General features: G+C 35.7%; 4 protein-coding genes across 7 annotated transcripts; 1 reads left to right on the top strand and 3 right to left on the bottom strand.

Moving 5' to 3' along the window:
* The first annotated feature begins 389 nt into the window (after nt 1–389).
* Nucleotides 390–3237, top strand: LOC110690453 (protein NRT1/ PTR FAMILY 6.1-like). Its single transcript, XM_021867289.1, has 4 exons — nt 390–798; nt 1057–1274; nt 1393–1973; nt 2295–3237. Exons 1-4 carry the CDS (start codon nt 561–563, stop codon nt 3127–3129), a joined length of 1872 nt encoding a protein of 623 aa, XP_021722981.1. The 5' UTR covers nt 390–560; the 3' UTR covers nt 3130–3237.
* Nucleotides 3238–3366: 129 nt separating this feature from the next.
* On the bottom strand, nt 3367–5832 carry LOC110690454 (uncharacterized protein At4g14100-like). The gene is made up of 2 exons (XM_021867290.1): nt 5194–5832; nt 3367–5084 (listed from the first exon to the last, which is right to left on the bottom strand). Exons 1-2 carry the CDS (start codon nt 5693–5695, stop codon nt 4915–4917), a joined length of 672 nt encoding a protein of 223 aa, XP_021722982.1. The 5' UTR covers nt 5696–5832; the 3' UTR covers nt 3367–4914.
* Nucleotides 5833–7799: 1967 nt separating this feature from the next.
* On the bottom strand, nt 7800–13198 carry LOC110690451 (uncharacterized protein At4g14100-like). 3 transcript variants are annotated; one of them, XR_002505101.1, is made up of 5 exons: nt 12568–13195; nt 12319–12478; nt 9995–10108; nt 9705–9872; nt 9522–9601 (listed from the first exon to the last, which is right to left on the bottom strand). XR_002505101.1 is itself a non-coding variant. In XM_021867287.1 (4 exons), exons 1-4 carry the CDS (start codon nt 13067–13069, stop codon nt 9420–9422), a joined length of 1248 nt encoding a protein of 415 aa, XP_021722979.1. In that variant the 5' UTR covers nt 13070–13198; the 3' UTR covers nt 7800–9419. The 3 variants fall into 3 exon arrangements, 2 of the variants coding, with proteins under 2 accessions (XP_021722979.1, XP_021722980.1); XM_021867287.1 differs by having other exon boundaries at nt 7800–9601; nt 9705–10108; nt 12568–13198; XM_021867288.1 differs by lacking the exons at nt 12319–12478; nt 12568–13195 and having other exon boundaries at nt 7800–9601; nt 9705–12292.
* A 701-nt stretch (nt 13199–13899) lies between these two features.
* LOC110690450 (DNA repair RAD52-like protein 2, chloroplastic) lies at nt 13900–22180 on the bottom strand. 2 transcript variants are annotated; one of them, XM_021867285.1, is made up of 5 exons: nt 22020–22180; nt 21234–21668; nt 21096–21133; nt 15237–15328; nt 13900–14381 (listed from the first exon to the last, which is right to left on the bottom strand). In XM_021867285.1, the coding sequence occupies exons 2-5, from the start codon at nt 21551–21553 to the stop codon at nt 14247–14249; spliced, it is 585 nt and encodes a 194-aa protein (XP_021722977.1). In that variant the 5' UTR covers nt 21554–21668; nt 22020–22180; the 3' UTR covers nt 13900–14246. The 2 variants fall into 2 exon arrangements, with proteins under 2 accessions (XP_021722977.1, XP_021722978.1); XM_021867286.1 differs by having other exon boundaries at nt 21234–21556; nt 22020–22166.
* Nucleotides 22181–23384: the final 1204 nt, after the last annotated feature.

Here is a 23384-nt window from a genome sequence, read left to right as displayed (position 1 = left end):
CCAAACCCACGAACTTTTTTAATACTTGTATATTCCTCTCACATTCATTACTTTTCAACAAACTATTAACCCCACTATTTTTCTTTACAATTTTTTAATACTCCAAGTACCCCACTTACCTCTTATTTTATTTAAGTCAATTAAATTGTCTAAAACTATGTGCCGGTCAAACTGTAACACTTAAAAAAACACGGAGGGAGTACGTATTGTAACTAAAAAACGGAGGTAAGAACATAAGATCCTTTATTTCTGTACAAAATAATAATCTGAGTTAAATAATTTTTTTTTTAAAAAAAAAAATTCATTAATTTAAAATAAGAAATTGATATGACAAACATAAATGATAAGTGTGGTGAAGGGAGTTAAATACCTGTCAACCATCAACTAACAGACTTTGCTAAACATTAATGTGATGCATCTTGTATAGAAAAGGCCCATACATACACACTGCATCCCTCACTTCTTTTGTACCACAACCAAGCACAAAATTAACTTTGTCATGATCCTAATTCTATTATCTTAGTGTTGAGAAATAACAAGTTACAACTTCTGGGGCTGAAATGGGTAGTAAAGAAATCAGGTCTCCTGAAGATCAAGTCATTGGAACACCAACTTCTCTGCAAAATTTTAGTAAACGAAAGAAGCTCGGAACTTATTTCATCGAGTCCGATGACAGACGAGGTGCACTTGGCGGAGGTTATACTGTAGGGAGTACTCCTGTTAACATTCGCAGGAAACCCATGTCTGAAGCTGATATCTCTAAGACGGGTGGTTGGGTTGCTGCCTTTTTCATCTTCGGTACTTTTACTCTGTTTTTTCTTCTTACTACCTCCGTTTCATATTATTTGCAACTTTTGAATATTTTATATCTCACAAGTAATAACCAAATTATTGGGTTTTCTTGGTTTTCCTGTTCTTTTAGGAAATGAGATGCTTTACTCTACTTTTTTTTTTTCTTACTACCTCCGTTTCATATTATTTGCAACTTTTAAATAATTTATATCTCACAAGTAATATCCAAATGATTGGGTTTTCTTGGTTTTCCCGTTCTTGCAGGAAATGAGATGGCTGAGAGAATGGCGTACTTTGGTTTATCAGTGAACATGGTTGCTTTTATGTTTTATGTTATGCATCGGCCCTTTTCGAGTGCTGCCAATGCTGTCAATAATTTCCTGGGAATATCACAAGTGTCGTCCGTGCTCGGTGGTTTTCTAGCTGATGCTTATCTTGGTCGATATTGGACTATTGCAATTTTTACAACCATATATCTTTTGGTAACAACTTTTGTACATGAATCAGATTATCCCTTCTTTATCTCCTGCAATTTCCAATAGATTTGTCTTTCTAGTTAAAATTTTCCTCTGATTTTTCTTGTATGCATTGAATTTGAAGGGGTTAACAGGAATAACGTTAATTGCAACTATGAAGTTGTTTCTGCCAAGCCAAGAACAATGTGATCAAATAGCAATCCTTCTAGGAACCTGTGAGCCGGCGAAGCCATGGCAAATGCTATTCCTTAACACGGTTCTCTATATAACAGGGTTCGGAGCAGCAGGCATAAGGCCGTGTGTCTCTTCCTTCGGAGCTGATCAATTTGATGAAAGAAGTAGAGATTACAAGGCTCACCTAGACAAGTTCTTCAACGTATTCTACTTGTCTGTCACCTCTGGGGCTATCATAGCGTTTACTGCAGTCGTCTATATACAAATGCACTACGGATGGGGATCCGCGTTTGGTTCGTTAGCCTTGGGTATGGGCATCTCTAATGCACTATTCTTTATTGGCACTCCTACTTACCGGCATAGGTTGCCCGGGGGCAGCCCTTTGACACGAGTCGCACAAGTTCTTGTTGCAGCCTTCAGAAAAAGAAATGCTTCTTTCACCAGCAGTGAGATGGTTGGCTTGTATGAGCTTCCTGGAAAAAGATCTGCTGTCAAAGGTAGTGCAAAAATTGAACACACTGATGATTTCAGGTAAACGACCATGTTCCTGCTTTTATTAACCATCATTCAGTCAGTCCTACAAACTAATTCGTAATAATAATAATAACAATAATAATAATAAGGGTAATGTTATGTATAAGCATTACAAACACTCTTGAAAATTGTATAAAATTAGGAATTTATGACAAAACTACGCGGTAGATCAATGTAATTAGTGTGTTTTTGTCATGATTTTCTAAATTTAAACAATTTTCAAGAGTGTTTATAATGCTTATATGTAGCCTTAAGGGCTATGTATAGCATTTTCCTAATAATAATAATAACAAACATACATTCTGATGTGTGCTGTAGATGTTTGGACAAAGCGGCCCTAAAGTTGCCGGAAGATGGCGCAGATCCAAACCCGTGGAAGCTTTGCACAGTGACTCAAGTGGAGGAAGTCAAAATCCTGTTAAAACTCTTGCCTATACCAGCTAGCACGATTATGCTGAGTCTCATCTTAACAGAGTTCTTGACTCTGTCAGTTCAACAAGCATATACTTTGAATACTCATATAGGCCGTCTCAAAGTCCCAGTGACCTGTATGCCTGTGTTCCCTGCCCTAAGCATCTTCTTTGTGCTTTCCCTTTATTACTACATATTTGTCCCTATATCAAGGCGCATCACAGGACATCCTCATGGAGCCTCTCAGCTTCAAAGGGTAGGCATTGGCATGGTAATCTCTATCCTCTCAGTCGCATGGGCTGGGGTGTTTGAGAGGTACAGGAGAAATTATGCAATAAAAAATGGGTATGAGTCCAGTTTTCTCAGTCCAATGCCAGATCTGAGTGCTTTTTGGCTGCTAATACAGTACTGCCTCATCGGAATAGCTGAAGTCTTCTGCATCGTGGGATTGCTGGAGTTCTTATACGAGGAGGCTCCTGATGCCATGAGAAGCATTGGATCCGCCTATGCAGCAGTTGCTGGGGGTTTGGGTTGCTTTGCTGCAACCATTTTGAACAACATTGTTAAAGCTGCCACAGCAGATAACGAATCAAAGGGACGTTCTTGGTTATCCCAGAATATCAACACAGGAAGATTTGATTATTTTTACTGGCTTCTTACAGGACTCAGTATTATCAATTTCTGTGGTTTCCTCTATGCAGCCAGAAAATACAAATACAGAGCGGTCCACCCGGTACAATAATAGAAGGCAGGAGCATCCAACTCAACCCTATATATAAGATGATTATATATTGTTAAATCAGGTTGATTTAGGACTGATTTTAATTATAAGTCCAGTATTTGACTATTATAATACTGCATTTCTGTAGCCTTTGAACAAAACATCAAACAGGTTCATTTTTACTCCATAGTTACACCAAATAGAAATGTACAAAGGAAGAATCTATCTCCGTAGTTTACCTATTATGTCAACAGACATTCCGGGGTGAATTAGTTTCCAAGTTTTGCATTTGATGGTAGCAAACTAGCAACTGCCACGATAGGAAGCATGGTGCAGGCAAAGCAAATATTCTATATGACTACATAGTAATTGTAAGTAGGTGATCTAGTTTGTCTCTCCAAAGTAACCCACAAGACGCATCCTACAATATTACTCGTCTTCTTAGGCAGTCTGAACTGTTTGTGTGCCCTCATGATGCCTTCTTACATCTTGGGACAGCAAAAATAGATGTTGGCCATCCTGCATAATGCATATCCATATCTACATCTAAATTGCAAATTATAAGCATCTCAAAACCGAAACCTGACTATTTTCAAATGATCTTTGGCTCTTTGCCATAGTTTCAATGAGACAATTGTCAAATCTGTCCCCTTTTGTTTGTTACAAATATCAAAAACTATTCTATCCTAATTAGTTGAAATACTAAACAATTTTTTATTTGTCCCAAATATATTGCAACAACTCTAAAAATGGCAAAGATCCACTACCCACTAGTCCACTATTATGAAATCTCCAGTTACAAGCCTTTCCATTCTAAAGCTCATTGCTCATCTCAATCATACCCAAAAACCACCTTTAATTCATCCAACATTATTTCAGCTACCAGAAGCAGGCAAACCATGAACAACGAGCTAGACAGGCTCTCAGCTTTAACATAGAGTAACCCAAGACCATACCATAGCAACTTACATATTTGATCATTCTTGCTCCAACCCTCCACTTGTATAGACGAGTTGACGTGACCATATCAGTTAAAAAGTCTAACCATACGAAGAATCCAAGAACAAAGACTGACATATAATCACTACGGCTTAATTTTCAGCAGGGTTGCAGCAATAAATCCAATAATTACTTTGCTTTGCTTGGTCACATCTCAACCAGGCACAGACACCTATGGTCTGATTGAAAAAATGATAAGATCTTGTAAATATTAGGGAAATATAATTAAGCTTTACTTGCACACATTGAAGACTAATAAGTTCCGAAACTTCTAAAGAGTCATAGAAATATTGACCGCGATATTCCTATGTAAATTAGAATTTCCCTGCCTACAAGCATTTTTCATCTAGGAACAGCTAGTGTTAAAGCCCTGGCAGGCTCAAGCCAAATACCTACCTGAATGCCCTGCCTACAACTCTACAAGTCTACAACTTACATGACTCAGAAATCTCAAACTCTTTCCCAATAGAAAACTGGCTTCAGTTTCTCAGATGAAGGCCAATTCCAAAGATGCACCTACACTATTTGTCAAGGTATCCAAGCCCAAAATATGTCAATCTGACCATGTCGGGTAATAGTCACCAACTAATCACTCCACTTGGTCTTCTAACACCCTCATCTAATTGTTAGTGACCTGTGCTGCGTGATTTACATCGATAAGTTAATCTTGTTTATATAACACCATTGACACCAAAAGCAAAGTCCACAAATGAACCCAAGGGAAAACTAAAGAAAAGGCACAAAAAACAGTAGCAGAAGCATGAATTTTTTTTAAAAATAAAAACAGAAACAGAAACAGAAAAAGGATCATGTAAAGGCCAGTGGCATTGTATCTCTAAGAAACCGATGTGGGTATTCAGCAATTTGCTGCTGCTGCTGCTGCTCCTCCTCCTTGTTAAAGCAGTAAACCGGGGCCTGCAACCGGATATCCTCCAGCACAGCACCCTCTTCAAAGGTCATCACATGAGTGGCTATACCTGCCAAATAACAAATCAAATCCATTTCAGGCCTTTTCACCTTTCCATAACAAACAATCAAGCAAATCATAAAAGAAAAAAAATCTGCAAAACCCAAAAAAAAATATACCATCATAGAAGAGCCAGTAAACAGGTCTACGCGTTACAACATCCTCATAGTACCAAATGAAGTCCACTTTCTCCCAAACATTACAAAGAAATCCATCCATATGTTGCTGACCCAAATAGGTAGCGCCTTCTAGCCAATTTGGTCTCAAAATTCCCACTTTGAAAAGCATTGTCCGGCATTCAGCAGTAGCATCAAGTGTATAATAGTAAGAAGTGCCATTATTCCATTCTACATCGTACAAAAGCTTTCCCAACTGTTTTTGTATAAGATTCACGTTACGACCATTTGGCCAATCATACCATAAATCTGTCACCTGCAAGTGATTCGTCTTTGTGACGTTCATCACTAACAGTGAGTGGAATTGCTCAGGCCATGCCTTTGGTTTTGGGTCTTCGTTTGTAATTCTGTTACTAGTCGCATTTGTTAAGAACAAGCTGAGAACCATCATCATAATCATCTTCTTCATCTTCTTCATCTTCTTCTTCAGAATACAATTCATCATTCTTGGCTATCTATCTCTTATTTTAGAGTGCTATCAACAAACAGTTGCGTCTTATCATCCTAGCTCTCTTTTATTATTTGTCATAAACACATTTTTCACTTTAATTTCTGGTAATAAATGACAAAAATGATAGGACCTAGTGTTAGAATCCAACCTCTTTATTATGTATTCTACTTTATTTTCTTTGTATTTTCCCTTATGTAATGTCTCTTTAGTCTTTCTTTTTACTTTCTAGGTTCTAGGGAGAATTATTGTGTTACTGTCATGTCAACGTTCACTTGTAATTCTCTACTAATGCAATATAAAGCTTGGCTACTAACGCAATATAAAGCTTGGCTACTAACGTTCACTTGTAATCATCTTCTTCATCTTCTTCATCTTCTTCTTCAGAATACAATTCATCATTCTTGGCTATCTATCTCTTATTTTAGAGTGCTATCAACAAACAGTTGCGTCTTATCATCCTAGCTCTCTTTTATTATTTGTCATAAACACATTTTTCACTTTAATTTCTGGTAATAAATGACAAAAATGATAGGACCTAGTGTTAGAATCCAACCTCTTTATTATGTATTCTACTTTATTTTCTTTGTATTTTCCCTTATGTAATGTCTCTTTAGTCTTTCTTTTTACTTTCTAGGTTCTAGGGAGAATTATTGTGTTACTGTCATGTCAACGTTCACTTGTAATTCTCTACTAATGCAATATAAAGCTCTTTAGGGAGCGAATGGTTATTCAATCAAAACTCTCTACCCCGTTGCTATTGCTTTAAGACTTGTGTGTTATTTAAGCGTTTATAGATATTGTGCTTGCCTTGTTTTAAAGCATCCCCCACCAAACCAAGAGACCCCAGAGACGCCCTCATTTCGTCGGTTCCGCTTGTGCCCGATTCGAAGTATCGACCGTCACAAGCCCCGACTCCACACTCGTTGTTATCGTGTGTAGGGGTGTACACCGATCCAAAACCGGACCGGACCTGGACCGGACCTGTTTGGACCGGGGACTTGAATTGGGTAATTATGAGGACCGGGGACCGGACCTGAATTAACAGGTCCGGTCCGGGTTTGGACCTGTTTTGTGTCTTTTTCGTTTTTTTTTTTTTTTTTTAATACAAAACCTGTTGGACCTGCATATGGACCTGCATATGGACTTGTTTTGTGATTTTTAGACCTGTTGCATAATTTAATAATTACATACAAACCAAAATTATCAATTACAAAACTACATAAAGTCTATAAAGTCTCGATTCTCAAACACCAAAAATACAAATGAGTCCACCGAAAATACAAATAAGTCCACGAAAACTCAGTTTCAATTTTTCAGAGTTTGGTTTTCTTCTTTTTTTTTTTTTTTTTTTTTTTTAATTACGATTTTCCCGGGTTTCAGGTCCGGACCTGAAAACCCCGGGTTTGGACCGGGTTCGGACCGGGACCGGGAACCTGGATTTTTAAGAACCGGGACCGGACCTGAATCAACAGGTCCGGGTCAGGTCCGGTCCGGTTCAGGTCGGTTCAGGTTCGGTTTCAGGTCCGGGCCAATTTTTGTACACCCCTAATCGTGTGCCCTCTTGAGACACCCTAGGTCCGTGTTGCTGTGTGCTCACGAACCTCCTTGCTTTAGGCTTGCGCCCTTGTCGCCAATAGACGAGAGCGCGCCGCACGCTTCGGTGTTGAATCACTCGGATCGTGACACCTAGTCTCTGTTTTATACTGTACTCCGTATATTCTTCCTCGGACCCTTATTGTTTTTCTCATTTGTTAAATTTCATGGGAATTAAAAATTGAAACGAGGAAGTACATTATTAATTAAATGAGAAATAATCACAGGTTGTCAAGTAGCATAATTAACCTTAATAACTAAAAGAGTTAATCACTTAGGGTACTCATGAGTATATGGTGAATTTGAAAATTTTGATAGCTATATGGTAAATTAAGTGATAACACAAGGGTATTTCATGAAAAATCCGTAGATTATAAGTTATTATCATATGATTTAAGGTGTTAATTTTTATTAAAGCAAGGGCTTATTGCCTTATTGGTTAATTTACATAAAAAAAAAAAAAGTTACTACAAAAGAAAGATTTTTTTTGGTTGCAAATAAGACATACAAGTAACTACTAACTAGTAACATCCCCATATGGTAAAAGCTGTACAAAATAAGGTTTTTTTTTTTTTTTTTTTTTTAGCAAATAAGACAGGGCACCATAATGCGTGATACAAAGTTAAAAAGGTCGCTCATGACACCAAAGTGAAAATATTAAAACCACAAGGCACTAAAGTATAATTATGACACCACTAACTCAGTAAGCAAAATGATTGAAAATTGGAATCAGACACAGCCTCACACCCAAGTACCCAACTCGCTCTACGTTATTCTTCAAAAATCTGCTTGCCGGTGAGTCGGCGACTGAATCAACCCTTTGGTCCCCGGCAAGCCCTTCAAACGGTGACAACAAGAAGTTGTATTCTACTCCCTTCCATTGTTTCTGCCAAGTATCAGGCACACCTATTTCTCTCTTTTTCCATGGTCCTGACAAGCCTTTTCATTCTACAGATCACTGCTCATCTCAATCTTACAAAAGAGCTACCTTCAGGTGTAGCAACAATAATTCATCCAGCTCTATTGCAGCTATCAAAAGCAGGCCAACCATGAACAAGATGCTAGTCAGACTCTCAGCTTCACATAGAGTAACCCAGGACCATATCGTAGCAGCTTACATATTTGATCATTGTAGCTCCAACAGTCCAACCCTCCACTTGTATTGATGTATTCATGTTAGACATGTATATATCAATGCTTGGGTGCGATCGTATAAGTAATGGGGAAGCATAGAGAAGCTTGACGTGACCATATCAGATTATCAGATACTTTTAAAGAGTCTACCCCTACAACGAATCCAAGATCAAAGACTGACAGATAATCATCACTCTGGTTCATTTTCCAGCAGGGTTGCAGCAATTACTACTCTCAAGCTTAAGTCTTTGTTTTTCCTGGCCACATCTCAACCAGGCATAGACACCATATGGACCAATTGAAACAATGATACCATAGTATGATCTTACAAATACTAGGGAAACATAGTTAAGCTTTACTTGTCCATATTGGATACTAATAAGTTCCGAAACTTCTAAAGAGTCCTAGGAAGATTGACTGCGACATTCCTATGTAAATGGGAATTTCCCTGCCCTACAAGCAATTTCCATCTAGAAACAGCCACACTGCCTCTTATAGTGTTATACAGTGTTTAAGTCCAGGCAGGTTCAAGCCAAATACCTAACTGAATGCCCTGCCTACAAGGCTACAACTGATATGACTCTGCGATCTCAAACCCTCTCTCAATAGAATTGACAGCATTTTCTCAGAGGGAGGTCAATTCCAAGATTCCCCTAGGCTCTTTGCCAAAGTGTACAATTCCAAAAGATGTCAAACTGTACATGTCAGGTTATAGTCTAAGGGATCTTTCCCACACATCCAATTATAAAAGCTCAAAAGGCAACCAGCAAACATCAGAAAGAAGATCATAACAGTTACTAGCCACCCTCGTCTAATTGTTATTGAGCAGACATGCTGTGATGCTGCATGACTTTCTGATAAATCAAGATTACTAATGCAAGATACATTGATTAGTTAATCTAATTTATTCAACACCATTAACACAGAAAGCAAAGTCCACACAAAACAGCAGAAACAGAAAAACCACAAGAAACAGCAGCAGAAACAGAAATCATGTAAAGGCCAGTGGCATTATATCTCTAAGAAACTGATGTGGGTATCCATCAATTTGCTGCTGCTGCTGCTGCTGCTCCTCCTCCTCCTCTTTCTTGTTAAAACAGTAAACCGGGGCCTGCCACTGCAAATCCTCCAGGACAGCACCCTCTTCAAAGGTTATCACATGAACAGCTCTACCTGCCAAATAACAAACCAAATCGATTTCGAGGTTTTTCACTTTTCAATAACAAACAATCGAGCACATCACAGAAGGAAAAAAAAAAAAAAAAAAAAAACATACCAGTATAGAAAAGCCAGTAAACAGGTCTGCGAGTAACAACATCCTCATAATACCAAAGAAAATCCACTTTCTGCCAAACATTGCAAAGAAATCCATCCATATGTTTCTGACCCAGATAAGTAGCGCCTTCAAGCCAATTTGGTCTCAGAATTCCCACTTCGAAAAGAACTGTCCGGCATTCAGAAGTAGTATAATAGTAAGAAGTGCCATTATTCCATTCTACATCGTACAGTAACTTGCCCAATTGTTTTTGAATCAGATTCAAGTTACGACCATTTGGCCAATCATACCATAAATCTGTCACCTGCAATTCATTCTTCTTTGTGTTGTTTATCACCAAGACTGAGTGGAATTGCTCAGGCCATGGCTTTGGTTTCGGGTCTTCGGCTTTCTTCTCTGTAATTCTGTTACTCCACGCATTTGTTAAGATCAAGCAGAAAATCATCATCATAATCATCATCTTCATATACTTCTTCAGAATACAGTTTATAATTCTCGTCTGATGGACCTTTTCTATCTCAATTTTGAGTAATTTGAGAGTATTATCCACAATCAATTGTGTCTTATCAATTTATCATCCCAGCTTTCTTTCCAACTATTTCGCTAAACCCACTTTTTACTTTGTCAATTTGCAGTTGATAAAAGACAGAAGTGATGGGGCAAAATCTCTATCACAAATACTACTCCATAATATATTGCATCTGTTACCTCTTACTGACAATAATTTCAGGAGGCCGCCCCCCAGTTAATTTTTCATTTATCATGGACTTAAAGTGGCAGTTTTGAGGAAAACACTACTTCAAGTAGCTGAGATAAACTGCTACTTTTAAGGGCCTGTTCTAATTTATTGAACTGAATTGTTTATGAGAGAAGAAAATTAAGAACTGAACTGAACTGAAATTAGCTGAAGAGAACAGTACCTAAGTAGCGGTTTTAAGACAGAACCACTCCTTCAAATAGTGGTTTTGTCCAATTTTGAATGTAATCAAATAAGACTACAAACATAATTTATTTATTTTTCGTTTTAAAATGAGCATTAATATACTGAGTATATTTCTAAGCACCAACAAAGTGATATTTTCAAACCACAAGACACTATAGTGAAACAAAGTTTAAAAGGTCATGGCACCAAAGAGGAATTATATCAAACCTAAAGGCATCAACTGAATTTTTTTTTCATAAATATCATTAAACTTAAAAATATGCTAAATCACTAATTTGATGATTAACAAATCAAGTCGTTGATTAAATTGCTATTGATCTTTTTGTTGAGATCTCAATCGGTGATGGAATCTTGAAGAGGTATATACTCGTTCGTTAGGATATAAAATTTCAAAACAAAGGTAAATGATGAGACTCATAGTACCATTGTATAAGGTTACTAAAAGAATTGTGGATTTTAGCATATATGCAACCCAAAATTATATTATGCATAGCTATATCCAAGTATCCAATCAAACTACTACATGAATAACGGAGTATACAAGCATATATCTAAGTATCTAATCAAACTACTTCCGAATCATGTCATTTGACAAGACAAACTCAGACAAATCCCCTGATGGGTATACTAATTTGTACTAATCGTAAACTCAATGTTTGACTTTACTTCAGTAAAGAATTACAGAAATATTAAGAAGTGCCAATATTCCATTCTACATCATATAGTAACTTGCCCAATCGTTTTTGAATGAGGTTCAAGTTACGACCATTGAACAATCATACCATAAATCAGTCACCTGCAAGTGATTCTTCTTTGTGTTGTTCATCACCAACACTGAGTGGAATTGCCACACCTATGCCTTTGGTTTTAATTCTTAGTCTGTATTCTGTAATTCTGTTACTACTCGCATTTGTTAGCACCAATCAGAGAATCATCATCATAATCATCTTCTTCTTCAGAGTACAATTCTTTCTTGTTGCACATAACTTGTAATATCTCGTTTAAAAGGTCACATCTCAACCAGGCACAGACACCACCATATGGTCCAATTGGAAAAATGATATGATCTTATTAATACTAGGTAAACATAGTTAAGCTATACTTGCCAATCTGAAATACTAAAAAAGTTCCGACACTTCTAAAGAGTCCTAGAAAGATTGATGGCAACATTCCTATGTAAATGGGAATTTCCCTGCCTACAAGCAATTCCATCTAGGAACAGCCACACTATGTAAGCCCAGGTGTTCATGTAAATTACCTAACTGAATTCCCTGACTACAACTGATATGACTCTGCATTCTCAAACCCTCTAATTGACATCATTTTCTCATAGGGAGGCCAATTCCAAAGATTCCCTTAGGCTCTTAGCCAAAGTGTTCAAGTCCAAAAGATGTCAATCCAATTACAAAAGCTCGAAAGGCATCCAGCAAACATCGAAGAAAAGGTCATAACAGTTACTAGCCACCCTTGTGTAATTATTAATGATCAGTGTGATTTTCCAACATATCAAGATCACCAATGCAAGATAAATTAATAAGTTAATCTCATTTATTCAACAACATTGACACAGAAAGCGAAGTCCACAAATGAACCTAAAGGAAAAACTAAAGAAACAGCAACAGCAGCATTAAGAAACAGAAACAGAAAAGGGATCATGTAAAGGCTACTGACATTGCATCTCTAAGAAACTGATGTGGGTATCCAGCAGTTTCCTGCTGCTCCTCCTCCTCCTCCTCCACAGCCTTCTTGTTAAAGCAGTAAACCGGGGCCTGCCACCGCGAATCCTCCAAAACAACACCCTCTTCAAATGTTATCACATGAGCGTATAAACCTGCCAAATAACAAACCGAATCAAATTCAGGGTTTTTCACTTTCCAATCAAGCACATCACAAAATCTGACAAAACCAAGAAAAAAATACCAGTATAAAATAGCCAGTAAACAGGCCTGCGAGTAACAACATCCTCATAATACCAAATGAAGTCCACTTTTTCCCAAACATTACAAAGAAATCCATCCATATGTTTCTGACCCAGATAAGTAGCACCTTCAAGCCAATTGGGTCTCAAAATTCCCACTTCGAAAAGCAATGTCCGGCATTCAGAAGTAGCATCAAGTGTATAATAGTAAGAAGTGCCATTATTCCATTCTAAATCATACAATAACTTGCCCAATTGATTTTGAATGAGATTCAAGTTACGACCATTTGGCCAATCATACCATAAATCAGTGACCTGCAATTCATTCTTCTTTGTGTTGTTCATCACCAACACTGAGTGGAATTGCTCCGGCCATGGCTTTGGTTTGGGGTCTTCGTCTTTCTTCTCTGTGATTCTGCTACTGCTCGCATTTGTTAGCAACAAGCAGAAAATCATCGTCATAATCATCATCTTCGTCTTCTTTTTCAGAATACAATTCATCATTCTGGGCTATTCTGTGCACCTTTCTATCTTTATTTTCAGAGTATTATCCACAATCATCTGCGTTTTATCATCCCAGATATTTTTCCCATTATTTGATATAAACCCACTTTTTAGCTTGTTAATTTCCAGTTAGTAAAAGACAAAAATGATTGGGCAAAATCTCTATCACAAGTATATTGACAATTGCTTCACCGTTAATTTTTCATTTATCATGTTAATTTTTCATTTACTTAAAGTTGTTTTGAGGACAACACTATTTTAAGAGCCTGTTTCGATTTATTACACTGAGCTGAACTGGAAAATTAGGAACTGAACTGAACGATTAGAACTGAGCTAAACTGAAATTATGCTGTAGTGAACAGACCCTAAGTAGCGATTATGAAATAATTGAACTTCAAGTAGCAATTTAAGGCAAAACCACTACCTTAAATAGGGATTTTGCCCATTTTTAATATAATCAAATTAAGACTACAAAGATAATTTTTTTTTTACTCCTTAAAGATGAAAATATTTCAAGGCACCACCAAAGTATTTAAAGTGCTCAAAAACAGGTAATGAAAATCGTACCCATGGAGGGAAGCCCTAATCACTTGAGCTATCCCTCACTCTTGTCAAACCTTAAGGCATCAAAGTGACAATTTTTCTTAAATTTCATTTAACTTAAAAATATACAAAATCATCAATTTGATTAATCAAAATCTAGTCATTGGTTAAATTATTGATCTTTTTGTTGATTTCAATCGTTGATGGAATCTTGAAAAGGTATTTACTCGTTGAATTGGAATTTGGATATGAAATTTCAAAAGAGGAAAAAGACGAGACTATTATAGTAATAGAATTGTATAAGGTTTTAGCGTATATATATGCAGTCTAAAATACTTAAGATAAATATACCCAAGTATCCAATCAATTATCAAACTACATCTGAATCATGTCATTTGACAAGACAAACTCAGACAAATCATCCCTCGGTGGGTATGCTAACTTCAGTAACTTGTACTAATTGTAAACTCATTGTTTGGCTTTACTTTCAGGAGAGAATTACAGCACTCAAAGGCATCAAGCTTTCACCTGATGCTCATTCAATGTCAACGCGTATGATGTCATGCGACATGCCTTTATCTAGACATGATTGTATGTAGATCAAAAATCCAGAATAAACATGGGAAAAAATGAATTACTCGTGATATAAATACAACCCAAGCCCAAAACGAGCACAGGCCCTGACAAAGGCAATCTCTTCTGCGGCAGCAACTGGATCAGCAGCATTTGGGTCATTAGACAATATTGTTCCAGTAGCTTCACGATATGCCTTGAATTAAAAATGAAAAAAATTCACCATCAGAAGATTCAGACCATTGTGTTGATCAATCTAGAATACTATGACACAAACCATCAGTAATCTAGCAGTGTGCTAAGCACAGAGACCCGTAAGATGCTTGTTGCATTGGGAAATGAACAAACAAACCATATAACTATGTAAGGTACCAAATTAAAGCCAGCCATGAGAGGATCAATAAACTTGGACACAAATATCTAGAGAACAAAAAGAGATCTATTTCTTATGCAAGCTCAACAAGGTATCGATAGTATCATACAACTTCCATCAAGCACAGATCAGCATAGTGTGTATAGCAAACAAAGGGAATGCATTTCAGGTTGGAAAGCAAGGCATTAGGAAAAAGAAAAGCAATGTCATGCTTCATATAAGTCCAATCAAAGTGATTTTTACATCAAAATGTTGCAGCAAGTTAAACTAATATCAAGAAGAAAATATATTGTTCAAGAAACAGCCAAATTTGAAAAACACAGAACATTTCTCAATGAAAAGTGAATACAAATCTATCAACATCTAATAGTAACAACTTCAAGGCTGTTATCCAAAGTTTGTCATAGCAATTCAATAATCATATTCAATAGTGAATGGCTATATAAGTAGAACTCCATCTTATGCAACAAGGCTTATAGAGAAGAACATCGTTTATTCTTGTCCATTATATATTTATAATACGTAAAATATCAATACCTTGCATAAATTGCAGTCAGAAGACTTAGAACCAGACATCACACCTAATAATACTCGTATAAAAAAGCCAAAATAAACTTTTATCTTGCATGAGTTTGAGTGAGTAAACAAAGAAAATGCAGCACAAGGATAGAAACCCACCTCTCCATCAGATCCTCGTATAGTGACACGGTAAACAACTGTTACACTTCCATCATCAGAGAATATGGCATCACGTACTTCTCCACACCAACCTGCACAATTAACAATGAGCATCAACTTTGCTTCATTTCTGAACTAAAAATCTTACATCGGTGAATAATTCCATCAGAAGTTCAGTCACATTAGCTTCATTAAGTTCATTTCTGAACAAGGAACTAATGGAAACAAATCAAGCAACCTTTCATTCATCACAATGGAAAAGTAGCATTCAACTGATTTTACTGATCCCCTTATGTGGACAGAAGCCTTTTTACAGACATTGCTATCACCAAAATAAATATCAATGGTATCACATGATCCATGAGTGTTTTAATATTCTCTGGTCATGCAAAGAGTTTAAACCATCATCTCCTAGTTGATCACGATTTTTATCAAATATTCGCAGCAATTTGACTTTTGAACTGTGTATACTTTAAATTAGTTGACACGTATTCCTTTTAAAAGAAATTCTTTGAGTTGATACCTTTCTATTTTGGGTAAGTTCTATACATTAATATGTCAATTTTAACCTTCCTAATTTCTATTATTCTCTCCCCTCCCTTCACCAATCCTCTGATCTCTCATTCCTCCATTGTCATCCTCCCCACTCCACCGAAAACATTAATGCCGCTGCCACCGCCGCCACCACAACGTCACCAATCCTCTGATCTCTTCTCTATCCTGTCTACCTAGTAACATGCCCAACTATCCAGCAAAGCACATAGTAGAAAGAGCATGGATCTAGCCTCTATCTTCAATCTCCCTTCTCTACTTCGATCTCTTTGCTTAAATCTAGAAATCTTCATTGATTTTAGGATATGAATGTAATGCATCTGAATTTATGCCTTCTATTTTTCTTTAATTTACTCTCTAAATCATACCAAAATATTGGAGAAATTAAAAAGACAAAAATAAAAAAATAAAAAATAAAATTGGGTGCAAATTGTTTAAGTTTGATAAAAGTGTTGAATTAAATCAACCAACAATGGATTTGAAGGATGTACAAAAATTCTGAAATTTTCAAGGGAGCTTGTAATTGGTTGAAGAAGAGAGAGAAAGAGGAAGGAGGAGATTTAGAGAGTTGTTGATTTCTTTGGAGATATGGGTTGTCGGTGGTAACAATGGATAGAAGAGGGTGGATTTTGGTGGTTGTGAAGGTAGTGGTGGGGTTGAGGAATGGAGGAAAGTGAAGGTAAGTTGATGTGGCTGTGGCTAGTTGATGTGGCTATTTGAAGTGCAGGCGAGTTAAGAATGGGTGGGTAATTAATTTGTATATAAGGGGTATTTATGTGATGCATCTTCTACTCTCACAATTAATACGTATGCCAAAAAGAAACGTATCAACTAATTTGGAATGGAGGAAAAACTAACTTCGACCTTTGTTTTTTTAATAATATATACAAAAAATGTTGTGATATAAGATGTAGTTCGATTAGTCTTTATTTATATTTTACTATATCATATTTTAATAATTTTTACAAACATACAATATAAGTTATTAATGATACAGAACATGCATTGACAAACGCAAACATCAAATTGTTCCATTTATATTCTTCTTTTCATTGGATTGGAGCAGAGCTTACTTGTTTCTGCCCCCACTCCATACTAGACAGCCAAAAAGGTAGGAAATGGGAACAGAAGAAATCATAATTAATTGACTAGGCAAAAACAAACTAAAACTCCTGCAAATATTCTGTACAGTATCTTATACAACAGACAATGAGAAAAATATAGAAGCAGCAAAATCAAGGATCACACTGCAAGAAGTGGACAGAGTTATAAGTACAATCGGCAAACCAAAGGACTTTCAGTTTAACCTAATCCAGCTTCAAGCTTCAACTACAAATAAAACTATTAAAAAAATAATAATAAAGAAAGAAAGAAAGAAAGAAACATATGCAGCATTAATACCCCATCTACTTCATTGCCTAAATAATAAATACCTATACAAGGTTTTTATAAATAAATATATAAATAAATAAGGCCATGAAAGCTAACCATAAAGCTAAAATCCAAGTGATTAAAAAAAATGCAAAAACTAATAGCACTATCACTAAAATTCTGCCATATTAACATCACCAAAAAGCACTATACCCGCCTCCAATTATTTCAAACTATTTTCAGTCAACGAAAACCATATTGTTTCATAATTAGCAGCAAAGAAACAAAGACCTGTAGACAAAAAGCATACGATTTCTAACTTATCCCAAGAAAATAGTAAAAGACCTGTAGACAACAACAATCTTTAGTCATGCCAATGGTAAGCTTAAGCCATCAACTCGAAACCATAAGATGGCCAAAGGACTCTAGATACTTTAAAAGCATATTAAGCTCCTTTTAGATCAGCCTTGTCATTAATTGATCTCCATGATAACGGGAAATACTCTGCCAGACTAAAAGCCAAATTTGACAAAATCAAAAGAAAAATGGGAGATCAACCATTGCAGTCACTCTTTTAGTCCCACAAAAAATAGCCAAGTGGACTTATTTGAGGAGTCGGGAGTGTAATCAACGAGTAAAATTCAACCAACAATAGGGTAAATTAGCTGGAAGAGAAAAAAAGAACTTGGTTAAACATGAATATATTGATCAAATGGATTTTTTATTTTGGGTTAAAAAAAAAAAAAAAAAAAAAAAAAAAAAAAAAAAAAAAAGTGCATGCTTCATTCCCTATCATACAATGAATTCAATCCACATTACTGTAAATTTGTAAGGTTCCCATGCACAAGTGCACAACTTCAGATAGTAAACCAAGCATTCCAAAGGAACTTCAAACAAAATTCACCATCAGACTAAGAAAACCTTGTAACATAACTATCCTTCTCCCTACATTAGGGGGAACTTCACATTACGACCTGAACAATGCCTCCTTGGTAACATATAAAGGAACTCTTCATTATTTTTTTCCTGGCCAATACAGATCACAACTTTACCTTTAATAGTAACACAGTTCTTTATTATTTGATTCTGCAAGCACTTCTTGACAAATTGTTCAAATGACATCTTGGACAAAGGCAAACCAAATGTTTGACTCTACATTAGGGGCATAGGGCCTTCATTTATTCATCATAACCCATCGAGAGATAAGCTAAGGAAAGCTAAAAAACAAGGTTATCGGGAAAGAGAGATATAAAGAGCGGACAAGATGTCCATGAAAAGGAAAAAGAAAAGTAAAGCCATGGAATGCATGACGATTTCAACCTATGGAAAGGTAGTGCTATGAAGGCCCATGCTACTTGAAAGGGTGTCAAATCCCTAAGATCATGAAGCCGGTTGAAAAAGTCTCAATACACGTAGAGCCAATCATGTAATGCTAGGTATCACAAGAAATATGAAAGTCGCTTCCAAAGATTCATTAAGGTACTTGGTGCAAATCAAAACCCTTCCTTATAAGTTACTATTATCTTAAGAACTATGTTTAGGAGTTGACTTGATTTTCTCTAACGCTTAAGGTAGGGGATTCACTAATAATTTTACCCTCAATAGACCTTGTCAAAACATATCCAATAGAGCTGCAAAGAGAAAGAGCTCAATGCTAAGGATTGCTTTGGTGTAGTCCAATCATAGTAGGAAAATCCTTCATTTTATCGCAAGTCCTTAGGTTTACTTTTACATTCTAATACTTATCATTATCTATTTCAATATACATGTAAGGTATATCCATTTAAGGATTTGCCAAACAAAGGGCATCTCTTGACACCTTATCACAAATCCACTTCCCCCCCCCCCCTCTTCCCTTCTCACTTGACCTTAAAACAAAATCAATCAATCAATCAAAACTTTAATCCCATAAATGGGGTCGGCTACATGAATCTATCTCCATCTACACCTGACCACCTCACAACACACTCAAAATAGCTCTTGAATGTATCCATCTCCATTCGCCCACCTCATGAATCATGTGATTCATTAACAAAGAAAATTATATGCAACAATGGATATTGGTCAAAGGATTGAAATAATAAACCCTAACCCTTGGAAAAAAAAACACTTATTCGTTTGCCTTATCAAATGAATACCTTCAAATATAGACTATCTCAACATAATCCCAAATTATACATTTCCTCCATCTATAGTCTATCACTATTTCCCTTATTTTCATGGAATGACTCATGAGCTCTATCCCTTAAATTTAAAGTCTATCACTTTGTTCTTTTAGATGGTACCAATGTGCTCCTTCACTAATTTTGATGTATCCTTTTAGTCCTTTAAATCTTGTTGATGAAGTCGACTAGACCCAATCATCTCCAAACCTCGATAGAGAATGGCTAACTTGCTTCATAATTTCACTCTCTAATGCTTTTTTTTTTCTACCATCACTTTCAATGAACATCTAAAATCCTCAATAAATATGTCTCCAACGACAACAATTTGACTTACATAGAACAACTTGACAAATTATCCCCTATATCTTATCTTTCCTAAATGTCTTCATCTGGATTTTATCTTTTACACATTTAACGGTACTAAGGTCCTTGTTAAACATTTGTCTTCTTTAAACATTTCACCCTTCTTCGAATCTAATTTGTCATAAACCTCAAAATATTACTTCTCCATTGCTTGTTACACTGCTCCTTTTGCCTTAGCTTTGGCATCCTTGTATGTAACAATATCCTCTTCAATCTTATCCATGTTTGTAAGTCCTCATCCCACCACAATGTAAATTCAAATTACGTTGCTTTCCTGTTTGCTTTTCCTTAGCTATTTTGGAGAAACAACTCCTCATCTTTAACAAAGTCAAGTCGGGTTTGCTTGTGATTCCCAATCTAAGCCTTTGACTACTCTATCAATAAAAAGTAAAGCTGATCTTATCTACTTTTATGTCCTGCCACCTTATTCTACATTGGAATCTAACGATTAATGATAGACAAATAAAAATAAAAATTGTCGAATAACCGCTAAGTGGTGTCGTGGTGGCTTGGTAGGAAAGACAAAGATGATAATAGTTAATTACACAAAGTTATAGCAATGGTGATGATGGTGTGGTTAGAGCCCGCCAATGGTGGCGAGGGAAAATAACTCATATATTTGAGGAATGCACGTTCATCTAAGTGACGACATTCAAGTTAATTTCATATTTGTTTTTTGTTTTTCTCTCACCCTTTTCATTATATTATGCATCAAAGTACGTTTGTGTACTTAAAAAGTATCCTATGTACGAAGGCCTTTATATCAGCCCCTTATTAGAACTTAGTGCTTGTTTGGTTGACAAAATTAAATGGAGGAAGTGAAAAATCATGGGAATTGGTAAATTAGATAGTTGTTTGATTGACACAAAAAAGCAAAAGTGGAGAAAGTTGGAATTCATGGGAATTTTATCTCACCCTTTTGTCTTTGGTCAATCAAAATTCATGGGAAATTCAACTTTCCATTGTCACAACCAAACAACTTCCATGAAATAAATCTTCCAAGGGAATTTATTCCTTGTGCCAACTAAACAAGGCCTTAGTAGAATGGGGCTACATAGACTGTTACATGTGTGATAAACTTGGTAGCCCTTATCCACCATTCCTTTTCTAATACTTCATAAGCTTTAACAAGTGCAAGCCTTATTCCCAAAAGATCTATCTTTTATGAGAGCTTATCATATTAATATAAGCTTACAAGTCCCAAACTTACACACATAACATCACATCATAATCAAGAGATTTGGATTATGACCAGCGTAGTAATTCTAGGAAACACAATATTCTCGGAATATTAATGTCATGTATACATAACAAATTTTAATATCCTAATACTCAGCTTAATGTTTGATAAATAATTATAATAATAATAATAATAATAAAATAAAAAGGGTTTGAGAGGGTACCGCACCTGGGGCATAGAAACTCAACATTCGATTAGCGTGGTACCTAATGATAGCATGTTAACATTATGAAATCAATACCCAGACCTAAACACTTAACAACATGAAATTTGAATAAAACATAGTAACAAATAGTGGAGACAGACCATGGAATAATTTTGGAGTTGGGTTTGAGGATGTTATCAGGAATCCTTTTGTTAAGATCTCGGAGGATCTCAGCAAGTGGACGAGTGATGCAAGATGCAGATTTATCAAGTGGTACCACATAATTCGAGTTGGGGACTGCACCCTTCTTGGCATCTCCGCCACCAACGTTGCTCTTGTTATCTAGAGCTGCCACTATTAACCTCTTCTTGTAACCCACTTTTACTGGAGAAGAAAAGCTGCAGGGAGACCTCAACTTTACTTGGAACCGATTATCCGTTGAAGCTGATTTCGGGAACAAACTCGCATTTCGGAGTGCCATCACCTAGACGATTAGACAACAATATGCTGAGATTGCTGACTTTCTCTTCACCTACTACGCCTAATTACTGATTTTGCTTGACTTTCATTTCTTGTATACTCCTTAATTTCAGTTGCTACAAAAATTGAATATACACATGAAAATAGAGGTAATAAATATATGTATATAGCACTACAATCATCACAACATAATTACATCAATCAAAAAAAATTACAACCAAATTCACAATGTTTGACGCAATTAACAAATTAGGCTCCAAAAAATCACATAAAACGCTTCTCGTTTAAGAATAACAACAAAAATTGCAATAACAAATTCCTAGCAACAAATCGATCATTGTAATCTTTCACAACTTCAGTGATTAACAAGTTCACCAACCCTAATTGACTATACTAACAATCAAAAACGATAAACCCTAGATTGTGAATATTCGATGATTTCAAACAAAAAATTGAAAACATCTTACCTCAGAAGCTGCTTCAATGGAGTAGAGAAAACTCAGAAGCCCCTCCAATGGAGAATTCAGAGTACGCGCTTCAATGGAGGAGAGAGAAAGTGGGATGAAAAAGAGAAATTGTGAGGGAGATCTAAAATGATAACGTAGGAGGAAGATTCATGACACGCATATATGGTGTAATGTCAACCGTCAGATCAGTATAATATTAGTTTTGTACGACTATACTTCCTTTATTGCAACAAATCTATACTTTACTCCATATTCCGTAATATTTAAAAAGTATAACCAACAAACTAAGAAATACACGTGTCTATATTCATTCTATTATACTTCTCTAACCATAGTGTCACATGTCATCTTACACTATTAATTTTTTATTACACCATTTTAATTACAGTTTTGTACGACTGTACTTCCTTTATTGCAACAAATCTATACTTTACTCCGTAGTATTTAAAAAGTATAAAGAAACTAAGAAAGACACATGTCTCTATCAATTCTATTGCACTTCTCTAACCATAGTGTCACATGTCATCTTACACTATTAATTTTTTATTACACCATTTTTTTTAATTCTTTCATTAAACTTATACTTCATCTTTCATACACACTTCATTTCTCCCCTTTAATTCAACCTTTTCCTATTCTCTCTTTAATTTTAGCCCTTCCACCTTCTTTTTAAGCCTCCTTTTCGATTAAAGTTTCAAAATTTTAATTTCTTTAATCATGTTTCCGATTACATATTATACCCTATAATGTCTTACTGATATTTCCTCATTTATCTCTCAATACAATTTTTTCGATTACATATTATACCCTATAATGACTTACTGATATTTCCTCACTTATCACTGAATACAATTTTATATGAATAACTCGTGCATTGCACGGGCCAGAAGGCTAGTTTTCTTAAATTTAATTACACAATGTTTGATTGAAAAAAAAATAATAATAAAAATAATAAAAATTACACACTATTTTGAAGAGAGGGGGTGTAATTAAAAATAATAATAATAAATAGTCCCAGTTCACTTTCCCTTAATTTTGCTGAATTGAAATATTTTTACGGAAATGGAAATATTTTTGCTGAATAGAAATTATTTTTACTGAATATTATGGTGAAGTGAATAGGGTCGTATTCCTTTCTTCTCGAATTACATTGCTCTTAAAAATGTTAGTTTAAATAAAAAAAAATTATAAAAAAATTCATACATTGTACATTTACAAAGAGCATTAAATCTAACAACAATTAGGATGGGACTGAAACCTAACCACCCAGAACTGATCTCCGAATTCGGATTAACCCGAAAGGTGAACCCCGCGGAACTCCCAAAAAAATTAAAACAAAAAAAAAACGCTTTAAATCTAACAAGT

This window comes from Chenopodium quinoa, unplaced genomic scaffold (genome assembly GCF_001683475.1).
Source record: "Chenopodium quinoa cultivar QQ74 unplaced genomic scaffold, ASM168347v1, whole genome shotgun sequence".
NCBI lineage: Eukaryota > Viridiplantae > Streptophyta > Magnoliopsida > Caryophyllales > Amaranthaceae > Chenopodium > Chenopodium quinoa.
The sequence above is the reverse complement of the archived record's forward strand: the minus strand, read 5'-3'. Positions and strand labels throughout refer to the sequence as shown.

Excerpts from the sequence above, each read along its gene's own strand:
- LOC110690453 (XM_021867289.1), top strand. The coding sequence starts at position 561 with ATGGGTAGTAAAGAAATCAGGTCTCCTGAAGATCAAGTCATTGGAACA. Across the intron at positions 799-1,056 it reads TGCTGCCTTTTTCATCTTCG|GAAATGAGATGGCTGAGAGA; the intron begins GTACTTTTACTC and ends CCGTTCTTGCAG. Across the intron at positions 1,974-2,294 it reads GAACACACTGATGATTTCAG|ATGTTTGGACAAAGCGGCCC; the intron begins GTAAACGACCAT and ends TGTGTGCTGTAG.
- LOC110690454 (XM_021867290.1), bottom strand. The coding sequence starts at position 5,695 with ATGATGAATTGTATTCTGAAGAAGAAGATGAAGAAGATGAAGAAGATG. Across the intron at positions 5,085-5,193 it reads TTACTGGCTCTTCTATGATG|GTATAGCCACTCATGTGATG; the intron begins GTATATTTTTTT and ends GTTATTTGGCAG.
- LOC110690451 (XM_021867287.1), bottom strand. The coding sequence starts at position 13,069 with ATGATGAATTGTATTCTGAAAAAGAAGACGAAGATGATGATTATGACG. Across the intron at positions 12,479-12,567 it reads TTACTGGCTATTTTATACTG|GTTTATACGCTCATGTGATA; the intron begins GTATTTTTTTCT and ends GTTATTTGGCAG. Across the intron at positions 9,602-9,704 it reads TTACTGGCTTTTCTATACTG|GTAGAGCTGTTCATGTGATA; the intron begins GTATGTTTTTTT and ends GTTATTTGGCAG.
- LOC110690450 (XM_021867285.1), bottom strand. The coding sequence starts at position 21,553 with ATGGCACTCCGAAATGCGAGTTTGTTCCCGAAATCAGCTTCAACGGAT. Across the intron at positions 15,329-21,095 it reads GTTGAGTTTCTATGCCCCAG|GTTGGTGTGGAGAAGTACGT; the intron begins GTGCGGTACCCT and ends TTAATTGTGCAG. Across the intron at positions 14,382-15,236 it reads TACGAGGATCTGATGGAGAG|GCATATCGTGAAGCTACTGG; the intron begins GTGGGTTTCTAT and ends TTTTAATTCAAG.